The following is a 13,549-nucleotide window of genomic DNA, read 5'->3' on the forward strand; positions in this document are numbered from 1 at the left end:
TTGACAAATGCATGATGTATATTCCTTATTGGAGATAGGGCAACTCAGAGATATATGGAATTAATTAAGTTTTTGGTTCCAGTTCCATTTCAAAATGTTGTTAAACCTTTGACTAAGCAGAAAAACAAATAATAGCAAGTAGTTATTTGCAAAGGACTTTAGGCCTAGAGTGTTTCTAAAATTAAGTTTAACTAGTGAAATAATGGAGGAGACAACTTAATAATCCAAAATGAAAATGAGATAACAGCAATTTTTGCTAGATTTTTTTGCTCTGTATTTAGAGAATAATGTCAGAATTTTTATCCCAAAAGGTTGACACAGATTGCTAATTTTATATGTTATATTATTATTAAGGCAACAAAGTGGAAAATTCTTTGGAATTAAATGCCATCTAAATGATTTAGAGGGAAACTGGGATCATTGATCAGTTACTTATTCAATAAGTTTTCAAGCACTTAGCATGTATTCAGTAGTATTTATGTTGGAGATGTATTTTCTGGTATAGGGAGAATTACTATTTATTGGGTCAAACATAAACTTAGAATACTAGTGGTAAAGCAAGAGGATTCTAGAGATTACTAAAACACAGAGAATGTGGTAGAACAATGTCTTCTCTGCAATGCAATAACCAGACCTACTCTTCTTTAAAAGCTCATAGACATCATGAGGCTAGTTCTAAGCAGTGACAGTAGTTCAAAACTAAATTAGTTTAAATGAATGACTTCATGGAAATGAACTATATAATTAGTTGTGCAAGGGAATTGTGCTGTTTAAGTGCAAACACACAAAGATATGGATATTTACCCAGATAGAAAATTATCAAAAGCAGGTAGGAAGTGAATCTTCAGATATTCACGCTATTGATTATTGGTATGTGTATCAAAAATCAGGGTAAAAGTATCATCACTTGAAGTTATAAACACTGATGATAAAAAGGTTTTCTGTGATTTAATTACTAAAAGATTAAGTGGAGTTTAAATGAGTTCCCAAGGAAGGGTCCTGAAAGATAGGCTTTATTTAAACAAGCCACTATACACCTCGTCTGAACACGTGTCCTCAAAGTTACTGCTAAAGTGATTGTCAGAAAAATTGCAGTTTGGGAGCATATTGAATTAACATATTTTTAACCAATTTATAACTCACTTTCACTCTCTTATGCCTGTTACTAAAACAAGACTGGAATAGCTGCTTCATGAGGTTGTCTCCCTGATTTCTCAGTTCTCCTAATCTCTAGACTGGTCATCTTGGTCATCTTGGCTTTATTCCACGGGATCAATTCTTCATGGCCAATACCTCCTGTGTCACCGAGTTCCTACTTCTGGGCTTTTCCAGCCTCGGAGAACTGCAGCTTGTTCTCTTTGTGGTCTTTCTCTTCCTCTATCTGATCATCCTGAGTGGAAATGTCACCATCATCTCAGTTATCTTCTCAGATCACAGCCTCCACACGCCCATGTACTTCTTTCTAGGTATCCTTTCTACCTCTGAGATCTTCTACACGATGGTTATCCTGCCCAAGATGCTTATCAACCTGCTTTCTGTATTCAGGACACTCTCCTTTGTGAGTTGTGCCACCCAGATGTTCTTTTTTTTTGGCTTTGCTATCACCAACTGCCTGCTTCTAGGAGTGATGGGCTACGACCGCTATGCTGCCATCTGCCAGCCTTTGCACTACCCCATTCTCATGAGCTGGAGGGTGTGTGGACAACTGGCAGCAACTTGTATGGTTAGTGGCTTCCTAATATCTCTGATGGGAACCACTTTGATCTTCAGTCTCCCTTTCTGTGGTTCCAGCAGGGTCAACCACTATTTCTGTGACATTTCACCAGTCATCCGCCTCGCCTCTGCAGAGAGCTACATCTATGAACTGGTTATCTTCATCTGTGGGGTCTTGGTGCTTGTGATGCCCCTGATCTTCATCTGCATCTCCTATGGCTTCATTGTCCACACCATCCTGAAGATCCCATCAGCTGAAGGCAAGCAGAAAGCCTTCTCCACCTGTGCTTCCCATCTCATTGTGGTCATTGTCCATTATGGCTGTGCTTCCTTTGTCTACCTGCGGCCCTCAGCCAAATATACATCAGGCAAAGACAGGCTGGTGACAGTGACTTATACCATCATCACCCCACTGTTGAACCCCATGGTTTACAGCCTCAGGAACAAAGACGTACAGTTGGCCATTCGGAAAATGATTGCCAAGACTGGGTTTTCACTTAAGACTTTATAATCAGAGCACTTTTCAACATTTAGGCCAATGTTTAAGTCATACAAATATTAATCTATTTATCTGTCTAAATCTGTGACCTTGGGAAAGTTATGTGACATTTTTAGCCTTAATATATTTATAGATAGAGCAAGGATAGTAATTTTTTTAAATATAATTTTAGTTTCCATTTCACAGAGGTTTTGTTTGTGTTTAGTAGATAATATGAAAAAAGGCAGGTATTAAATGTAAAACCATACAGAATATTGTATAGTTATGTCTTTTTCTGACAAGTTTTTAGAAGCACTTCGTATATATCATAAAAGATATGCTCCATAAATGAATAGAACAGAATGAGACTGAAGATGTCTACATGGTCTTCCATATTGAATTTTTTAGGAGGGACCTGCATAGTTTCAAATTTATCATCACACTGTATAATATCAGGAAAGGAAGGACTTTGATGGTCATCTGCTTTTCTCTTTACCTTGTGCAGAAATTTCTTCATCAGTATCTCCCAGAGAAACCAGCCTTCGCTGACTGGGCATCAGTGACATCCCAAGACACACACTCCTGCTGCACTCAGCTTTAATGATTCCCCGCCGTTCAGCGATCTCTGTCTGTGGTTTTATGCATTCTGTCTCTTATGTCCTATAGTAACTCTAGTCCTGGTTCACAGATGTTCGAGACAGTGATGATAACAAGCTGAAATTTTCCGTTATTCCTGTGGCCTGAATTTGAGATAACTTACCATCTTGGAATATCTCAAAATATGCTGCATCTTCTCAATACTCTTGGAATCAAGGAGAATAAAACTGAAATTCATTTTTCATGTGTGACATTTTTCCCAGGTTATACTGTAACTGTGTTCTCCCCTATCAATGTTATTTAGATTTTCTGATCAAAGTGTATAAAATAATAAACAATATTCTCATATTCCTTAATTACTGCTCCAGTTCCTATTTTTGTCTCCCTTTTATCAATTTTGGATTAAGTTTCATTTTAATTCTTTTGAGTTCAATAAATGCATTTCAGGAACTATGTGTCTCAATGAGTACAGCTTTGGTCAACTCTATGATTGTGCTCTGCTGTTTTTTGTTTTCTAGCGGAAGGATCCTTGAACATGAAACACAGATGCCTAGATATCAGAGAAAACAGTTCTCAGAGACCACTGAGATAATGCAGAGAATATAATTCATATCCTCACATAAAATGTGTTGTGTCTATAAGAGAAGGATAGTATGTTATTTGTACTTTTTAAACTGAAGCACAATTACAGTTACAGAAAAGTGTACACATCAAACTTGTAATTGTGATTTACTGATCAAGTACTTCTTGGAATGGAGTATTATTTATGGTGCTTGTTTTCTTGCTGTTATTTATTTCTGGTTTTACTTTGTATTAGTGAGGGAATGTATTGACCTCCTTCAATTTTTATAATTGATTACATTTTACTATTGGTTTCTTCTGAGTCATACCTGATGAAACATCTTCACTTACATTCAAATTTTAGTATGTGTATTATATTATAGGTGCTATCTTACTTTTATTTATTGTATTTAAACTATTTTGTTTTTAAATAATTTTATTTAACTTTATTCAACATTGTTATTATTATTATTTAATTTGAACAGAGAGAGAGAAAGAAAGTGAGAAGGCAAGCTGCTAGTTCCGGGTCTTGAACCACACCTGGCCATGTGAGAGTCCAGCACTTTAACCCTTGTGCTACTTGCTTGCCCCTTAAACTATTTTAATATAGTGCCTCAGTATCTGATATGTGTGAAATTAAATACTTCACTGTATTTGTGTTTATTAGCCTTTCATTATATTTTTAGCAACTCTGACAAATTTCGTGTGAAATTTTTAAGTAATAAATAAACCTTTTGGGATTTAACTTATATATTCTCTCCATTAACACATTAAGGTGATAGTGGGAGAGTGCAGCAGATGGCTTGGTGTTTAAGATAACTGGGTCCAACATAGCTGCCTGAGCACTTAGTCCTGGACCTGGCAGCTTGAGAATTACTCTGAACGCACATGCATGTGTGGCTGAAATCTCAAGAGGAGAATAGAGGAGAGGACATTGTGGCATGGCCACCTCCCCAGAGATTGATTTCTCACTTTTTCTCTTTATCTGTCTCCAGTGAATACACAAACCGTACACTCTAAAAATAAAATGATAGTAGGGGTATAAAAAACACAAAATTACTCACCGTAAGCATAAATAGGAGAGAACAGCACACGTGAGATCTTCAAACAAACAAAGAAGCCAAAAAGACAAAAAAAAAAAAAAAAAAGAGATGATTTCCAAGGGTCTAAGCTGAAGAGAGGGAGCTAAAAATGTGCGTGCACAACATGGGAAGCCTCCCAAGAGCAAACCAATCCACAGCACAGAACTGGGTCTGGGTGTTGTCTCCACAGGCGTGTCACCCAGATGACACTGAAAAGAGAAAGCTTCTTAGCAGTATTTAAAAATTATTATTATTGGGACCGGCAGGTGGCAGGGTGGTTAAGGCGTTGGACATTCCCACATGGCTGACTACGGTTCGAGTCTCAGGCCTGGTGGCTTGCTTTTCTCACTTCCCTTCTTTCTGTGTCTCTCTCTGTCAAGTTAAAAATAAATGAATGAATAAATAAAATTTAAAAAATTATTATTATTATTTTAACTGAATTTTATGAAAGTTTCGTACTACTTATTTAATTTCTGTACCAATTGCATCTCAAACCAATAAAAAAACAAAAGAAAAAAAAACATAGATCAGTGCTAGACTGCAGACCCCCACTGGGGTAGCTTTTGCTTCTATGTTAGGATAAGACTGGAGGCTTATTTATTTATTTATTTATTTTAGATTTTTGCCATAGGGTGCATCTTGACAGAGACAGAGAAATAAGGAAAGTGAGGAAGCACCTCCCCCCCTCCATGATTCCTTCTCTGGCAGTCTCCTTTTGGGATTCTGAGCATCCACACACATGCTCAGAGTGATTTTCAAGCTGCTGGGTCTGGGACTTGAACATTGCAGTTGGCCATGAGGGATCCAGTGCCTTAACCTTTATGCCACCTGTTGGCTCTGGAGGCTTACTTTTGTGACAATTAAACCAGAGAAGTTCTGGACTAGAGGCGGCAGAACTGAGACAAGTGTGGGGAGCTGTACTTAAAAGATTAAGTGTGGATGCTTATAAGCATACAGCCTCACCAGCCTCATTTCCACACTCAGCTCCTAGGATGAAGCCTGGTCTTACACATTTCAGTTAGGAAACTGGATTCCTTGCTGGAAAGGGTAATGGAAGTTAGGGATGACTATAATAAAATAAATAACATCGCTTTTCTTGACTTGTCTCTATATTGGAGTCCACCAGTTCATAAAGCTATGCATGAACAGTAAGCTTTAAACAAGTATTTTTATCTTTTTTAATACCATAGTCTGGAATATATTTGAACCTTCAAGGATTGCTGCACACTTGCTGTAGCATCGAACTTGAAACACAGAGGCCTAAACACAAGAGACAAAAATTTCAGGGGAAATGCAGAGCGTACACAGGAAGAGCCCTAAACACAAGAGACAAAAATTTCAGGGGAAATGCAGAGCGTACACAGGATAGAATGTAACGTAATGGATATCCTCATATAAAATACATTGCATCTATGAAAGAGGACATATACACTTATCATATGCACTTCTTAAATCAAAATGTAAACACACTTACAGAAACATATATAAATCATGATTGACACATCAATGAATTATCACAGAGTAAACATGAATATGTCAAAAAATAGAATATTACAAACACCTCATTGCCCATTTCTCTTCCACAACCGAAACAACTTTCATGGCTTCTAATATCACGCCTTAGAATTTGCATGATCTTAAACTTTGCAATGATAAAATTATAGAGAACATATCCTATAATTTTTATCTCTTTTTGTTTTTTCTTCTCTTTATGTTTTCTTTTTCTACTATGACCTTATCTATCATGTTTATTTAGCTGTACGCTCCTTGCAGTTTAGATTTCATTTATGAAATGATTTTTTTTATTGATTTCTAACTGCTTCTGAATCTATCATCTCTGCAAAGCTCTCTTCCTTCAGTGCACTCATAACTGAGTTCTTTTAAATTCTGAACATTGCTATGATTTCATACTTTCTATCACTCCTTTAATTTCTTTTAGCTCTTTTGAAATATCTAATTAGAGTTTTTATTTATTTTATGTGCATAACTTTCAGACTTTTGCAAGTCATGTTCTTGGTGAAGTACACTGTGAAATAGCTTCGCATGTAAGAAGTTTATTAATAAATGCCTGGGGATAACACCTGTGGAGTGGGGGAAAGTATTGGGCAGAGAGGGAAGTCAAGTTGAATGCATTCCTAATGACAGCCTCAGCTGGCTCAGCTGTGAACTCTGTAGCTAGAATGGTCCTGGGCCATGATGGCCATGGAGTTATCAACCTGCATCAATCAATATTTGAAGGTGGTCTGCTACAGGAAGGGTTGTCACTTTGGATAAGATGTCTATGTTGTGGACACTTTAAATTCCTGAAGAGACAGAGGCTAATGGAGATTTTATCCCACAGACATATAGTTCCTATAGAGATGTTCCACTGATTATTTAAGTCTGTAAGATATGAGAATGGTCTTATCCCAAGTTTATGTTTACGTGAGATTTGTTTTCTTGTACTCTCAGGAAGGGAGATAGTCTATAATAAATTGTACTACTTTTGTTGCTGTCGAGCTCCCTCTTGTGTTGTCATCAGAAATTACTCAACTGTCAGCGGGAGCCTCTAAACTTTTGGCCCATGGTCTGTTTGGCCAGTTGATTTTTAAGTTGTTACCATATTAGTGGTTAATTTGTTATCTTTCAGATAATGGAACTACTCCAGGTGATTGTTTTCCTGTACTTTCCTTTTCAAGCTTTCTAATACTATATTTTGAGTTACTTGGGTATATTCTATAAGATTTTAAAAAATGTGGCCATAGAAGGTTTTAATTTTCCTTTTGCATTTTCTTTCCCCTGCATCTTATATTTAAATAAAAAAAATATATAAATAAAATTCAGTTTTTAAAGTGTAAGTTCTTCAAGTTTGTTTGTTTGTTATTGTTTTTGCCATAGGGTGTGTGGACTCGCCAGAGAGAGACTGAGAGGGTGAGTGAGAACTCACCCCCCAGGGGGATGACCACACTATAATTCTTTCTCTTCCACTTCCCTCCTGGGATTTCAAGGCAAGCTCGAATACACACCCAGCATACTTTTTAAGCTGACAGGGCTGGGGCTCAAACCATGTTCAACAATGTCTGAGTCCAATACCTTAACCACCACGCCATCTGGTGGTCCCTGCACTTTGAGGTTTTTTAATACATATACTCATTAACCAGCACACCAACCAAGAAATACAATATTCCAACACCCACAAAAATTTTCTCATGTGTTTGTCAGTTGACTGTGTACCTAGAGTCAACACAGTATTGATTCTTAAAATTATAGTTTAGTTTGTATTTTTCAGATATATGTGGAATAATATAGAATATATTCTTGTGTTTTTAACTTCCTGCCCAAAACTTATAAGATTTATCTATGTTATTGTATGTAGCTTTCCCTTTTTATTGTTACGTATTATTCTCCTAAATGAATATGTAAAATGTGTTTATTTATCCATCTGTTGATGGACTTTGGTTTGTTGTCAGTTATTGGCTATTATGAATAAACCAGTCTTAATCAAGTCTTTTGTGGATTTTTAAAAAAATTTTCATTTTTTTCTTTCATTGTGTAGCTTTTAAATTTTTATTAAATTTAATGTATTATTATTATTTATATATAAGTATATATATATTTTATACACACGTATGTGTGTACGTGTGTATCATATATGTGTGTGTGTGTATATATTTGCTTTTGCTTGCTGGAGACAGAGAGAGGGAAAATGAGAAGTCATCTCCCAGGGGGGATGGCCACACTGTAATCCCTTCTCCTCCATTGTCCTTTCAGGATTTTCAGCATGTATGGATACATCCCTAGCATGATTTTTAAAGCTGTTGGATCTGAAACTCAAACTGTGGTTGGCCATGTGGGAATCCAGGGCCTTAACCCCATGTGACCTGCTGGCCCTTATGTATGTATTTATTATTGTTAGTACTTCTTTTGTCTTATCTAAGAAACATTTTTTTTCTAAGCAAAAGTAAAGAAACATCTGCCTACAAGTGAGAATATCAAGAAGTTCATGGACAAAATGGATTAAAGTATAGGTTTATTTTTACAAAAAATACCAAATGTCGTTTGTCAGAATATGCATTTTCCACAAACTTTTGGAAGACCCTCCCCCCTTTCTTTCAGTTGGTTTTGACATGGTACAGGTCTCAGATATGTTATGCTAATTTTCCATGCAGGTCAGCAGCTTTTGTTTACTCATTGTGTTGAGGCCACTTTACATGAGTCTACCTTCTGGACAAAATTTTAAGTGCACTATATATACAATATTGTTAACAATAATCACAAATGTCATACAACAGAGATCGAGAATTTATTCTTCTTGTATAACTTAAATTTAAATTCCTTGATCAGGATTACCCCTTCCCTTAGCTGCTGGCAGCCACAGTTCTAATATTTTTCTATGAGTTGACTAATACTGGATTAATCCCATTTTTGGTATATATTCAAAAGACTTGAAATCAAAATCTTGATATTAGCAATGTCATATTCACTGCAATGTGTATCATAATAGCCAAGATATGGAAACAACCTTAATCTCCACCAATGGCTTACTATATGAGGAAGTATAGGCTGTATATGCAGTGGAGTTTCAGGGAGTAGGACTGGGCCGTTATAAAAAGACAAGAGAGAGCTCGCTGTTCTTTCTGCTCTCCTTCATGTGAGGATACAACTGGAACACGAATCTGCAAAGCTGAAGAAAGCCCTTGTCAGATGGCCTTGATTGTAGACTTCCCAGATCTGTGAGCAAGAAATGTTTAAATAATCCAGCCTATGAAAATGTGTTGAAGCAGAGGGAACTGACTGATAGTGTTTATTTCTGTGACATTGGTTATAGTGATTTCTAATTCATTTCTGGTTTTGTTTACCTGAGACCTCTTTTTCTTTTTGTCTAGATAATTTTTATTTAATGCCAAGGAGTACATGCACAGGTGTACGTAGACACACGAGGAAGAGAGAAAGAGCGAGAGAGCACTCTCTAATGGGGTCTGATCACACCACAATCCTACCATCCCCCTCCCCCGTTCTCTATTCTGTTAGGATCCTGGGGATGTGCCCACATGTCTGCCAAAGCCAGTGGAGCCAGAATGAAAATCTTGGTCAGCCATACAAGATCAGGCTTTCTTTGCATAGTGCTTAACTATCCTGTCATAGAACTGGCCCTTGATAGTTTTTTATAGAGTTTTATTTATCTATTTATTTTTATTTTGTGTCATAGGACGTGTGTGCTAACCAGAAAGGAGAGAGATAGATTCAGAGAGTGTGAACATGAGAAATCACCCCCTAGGGGGGATGGCCATGCCACAATCCCTTCTTCTCCCTTCTCCTTTAGGGATTTTAGGCACACAGGCACACGTGCCCTCTGTGATTTTCAAGCCTCTAGGCCCAAGACTCAAACTGTGGTCAGCCATGTGGGAGTCCAACACCTTAACCACTATGCCTGCTGGCCCTGGCCCTATGTAATTTTAAAATCAAGCGTGTTTCTATTTTCCATAAATGAAGTTGGTTTTGTTAATTTTTTTTGTATTTATTTTATTTTCCAGTTTTCCTTCTGTTACTGATTTCTAACTTAATTCCATTATAGAAGAAAACATATTTGGTATCATTTCAATTCTTCTTACAGTTTTTGAGACTTGCTTTGAGATCTAGCTTGTGATATATGTTGGAGAATGTTCTGTAAGCACTTGAGAATAGTGTGTATTGAAGAATGTGTATTCTAGGGCTTTGGGTGGAATATTCTTTTTTTTTTTACAGAGAGAGAGATTTATTTTTTTGCTATAGGGTGCGTGCATTTGCCGGAGAGACATAAAATGACATAGAAACAGAAAGTGAGAATATCATCCACCCCAAGGGGGATGGCCACACCACAGTTCCTTCTCTTCCATTCTCCTCTTTGGATCTTGGGCACACACATACATGCAGCCAGCAGGAGTTTTAAGCCACCAAGTCTGGGACTTAAAGTGAAGTAGACTATGTGGAAGTCCAACGACATAACCACTACGTCATCTACTGGTCCCGGGTGGAATATTCTTTATATTCTGTTAAGACTATTTGATGCATAAGATTGTTTACATCCATTGTTTCCTTATTAATGTTCTGTTTGGTTATTTTATTTGTTATTGTATCACTGTCTCTTTCTCCATTCAGATTTTCAATATGTACTTTAAGTATTTAGATGCTCTGATATTGAGCATGCATATATTTGTAATAATTAAGTAAATATGTATATTTATAATAACTATTTTCTTATAAATGACCCTTTTATCATTACATAATGACCATTTAGTCTCTTGTGGCAGTGTTTTTCTCATAGATTTTAAAATGTGATGTAAGTGGAGACACACTTTCTCTCTTTTGGTTACTATTAACACAGAATATCTTTTTAGCCCAGCACTGTCAGTGTATGTATGTCTTTAAATCTGTAGTGAGGCTCTTGCAGACTGCGTGAAGTTGGATTTTTTTTTTAAGTTTTTTGTTTTAGGGTGCATGTGCTCACCAGACAGAGAGAGAAAGAGACAGTGAGAGGGAAAGTGAGAAGTCACCCCCTGAACGTTATGGTCACACCGCAATCCCTTCTTCTCCTGGGTCTTGGGCATGCACACACAAGAACGTGGAATGGTTTGTAAGCCACTGGCTCTGGGACTTGTAATCTGTTTATCTTTTCTATATCTATTGATGGGGATGTTGAATGCATTTACTTTTAAAGTAATTATTGTTAAACACCTACCATTGTTACCTTAGTTATTTTCTCTCTTGTTCTTTAGTTACTCTATTTCATTTTTGCTTTCTTCCTTTCAGATTTATTTATTTATTTATTTTTGTAGTGTTTTGTCATGACTCCTTTCACTTTCTTTTCTGTGTCTTGTATAGTATTTTCTTAGTAACTCTCATGAGACTTAACATAAAATTTCTAAAAGTTATGACTATTACTTTTAAGTTGATAACTTAATATCAATTGTATACAAAACACTACACTCTTATTTTTCCTTTTGCACGTTAATCTACATCTTTTTATATTGTGTTGTGTATCTATTAACAAATTTGTGTAGTTATTTCATTCTTGATACTCTTATCTTTAAAATTTTATATGAGAATGAAAGTGATATGCACACTACTCTTATAATATTACAGTATTCTGTATTCAATGTATGTTTAGCTTGACCAGTAAGTTTTATTCATTCATATGCTTTCATGTTTCTCTTTAGCATCTTTGTCTCAATTTAAATAATTCTTTTTAGTGTTTTGTGTAAGGCAGGTCTAAAAGGTGATGAGCTCTCTGAACTCTTGCTTTTCTGGTAAAATCTTCTTCATCATCATTTTGAAGAACAGTTTTTCAGATACAATATTTTTGGTTGGTAGTCTTGTTTATTTATTTTTTAAATTTTATTTTAGCACTTTGAATATGTCATCTCAATCCCTTCTAACCTGAATAATTTCTACAGAGAAATTTCCTGGCAGTGTAATGGGGGCTCTTATGTATGTGGCAATTCCTTTTTCTCCTTTTTAATTTCATACTTTTTCTTTGCTTTGTTTTTGTGTTTGTGTGTGCTTGTTTGCTATAGGGTGAGTGTGCTCGCCAGAGAAAGAGAGTGAGAAATGACTCCCCCTCCTAGGGCAGGGGGATGGCTACGCCACAATCCTTTCTCTTCCATTTTCTTCTCAGGATTTGGGGCAGCATGACTTCAATAGGAAAAGGCTTTCACCAGCCACCTTGGCTAGAAATTCTGGGTCTTTCAAATATTTCCTATGAATTTTTTTTCCTCTGGACTTTTGCACAGAAATTTCTCACTAGATAAGATTTACCAGTTTCTTTTTTGTCGGAAGCCTCTAACCTCTTGCTCCCTTTATGTCTGACTGCTGTACCATGGGCCAGACCTTGGAGCACACTCCACTCCCCTTTTCTTTCCCTCTGGAAAAACCTTAAATTCTCTTCATTCTCCATAGCACACTGAGCAGTGTGAGATGCAGCAAGTTCTCTTGCATTTTTCCTTGGTTTTTAGCTGCCCCCACCAAACCAGGAGGGCTCTGCTAGCTACCTGAGAAGCTGAGGTAAGGTGAGTGAGGTGAGACAGAAACCAGAGCAGGGCAAAACGACAAAGATTCTGGAGCCAAACTCCAGTACTTTCCCTTCTTCCTGAAGGAGAAGTCTCAGGTTATGTGTGTTCTTTTAATCTTGCCGGGTTGTGCAGGTTGGACCTATTTTCCTTTGATCTTAATTACACCCAGGCTTCCAACCTACCCTGCTTCTGTTAGGGCTCCATGTGAAATGAAATAGAAAATGGTCCCCCAATCAGTTCACTGAACAATCGTGACAGTGGAGGTTTGCTTTATTCCCTCCTCCTCCAAGGGAAATATGGTGCGCTCTTGCTGATATGCTGCACCGACTTGTGCAACGCTCTGATAAGGGCAAAACGAAATTCTTCACTTGTTTCAGTGTGGCTCTTCTCAGTTTTGTGCTCATCTCATTGACAACAATGCAAACAAGGAAAGAATGGGGAAATACATTCAAAGTGTTAAATGAAAAACAATTTCAACCAAGATTACTATACCTGGCAAGATTATCCTTCCCATGTGCTCATCTGTAGAGCTACAGTACTGTGGCTAGATTGAGGGTTTTTCACAAAAGTATTTTTATAGTAGTTAAATGCTTCAGTTGGAGAAACTCAGTCCTCAAACTTGCTATTTTGACCTTGCTTCTATCATTCCACATCTTTAATTTTCAGTCTACTTGGTTTTAATACTGTGTGACTACCCTTAAGATACAGAAATTTTAGACTTTCATAAATGTATGTACCCTGGGAAACAGCAGTTAGCATAATGGGTATGTCACTGGACTCCCACATAGTCAACCGTGGTTCGTGTCCCGGACCCGGTGGCTTAAAACTCACGCCGGGCGTGTGTGCATGCGTGCCCAAGATCCCAAGAGAAGAATGGAGAAGGGATTGCGGCGTGACCATCCCCCCGGGGGGTGATTTCTCGCTTTCTGTCTCTATGTCTCTCTGTCTGTCTGGCGAGCGCACGTGCCCTGTAGCAAAAACCTCTCCAGAAAAAATTAAATAAATAAAAAAGATAAATGCATGTACCCTTACTATCATTGATGTATTTTTATGGATTAAAAATTTCATAAGCTAATGTAATAATTTTGGCT

General features: G+C 37.0%; 1 protein-coding gene across 1 annotated transcript; it reads left to right on the forward strand.

The window, feature by feature from the left end:
- The first annotated feature begins 1,282 nt into the window (after window positions 1-1,282).
- LOC102499531 (olfactory receptor 10R2-like) lies at window positions 1,283-2,224 on the forward strand. Its single transcript, XM_006159080.1, has one exon. It carries the CDS (start codon window positions 1,283-1,285, stop codon window positions 2,222-2,224), a length of 942 nt encoding a protein of 313 aa, XP_006159142.1.
- The last annotated feature ends 11,325 nt before the right edge of the window (window positions 2,225-13,549 follow it).

The sequence above is a fragment of the Tupaia chinensis genome, unplaced genomic scaffold (assembly GCF_000334495.1).
Source record: "Tupaia chinensis unplaced genomic scaffold, TupChi_1.0 Scaffold000623_1, whole genome shotgun sequence".
In the NCBI taxonomy this organism is placed as follows: Eukaryota; Metazoa; Chordata; class Mammalia; order Scandentia; family Tupaiidae; genus Tupaia; species Tupaia belangeri.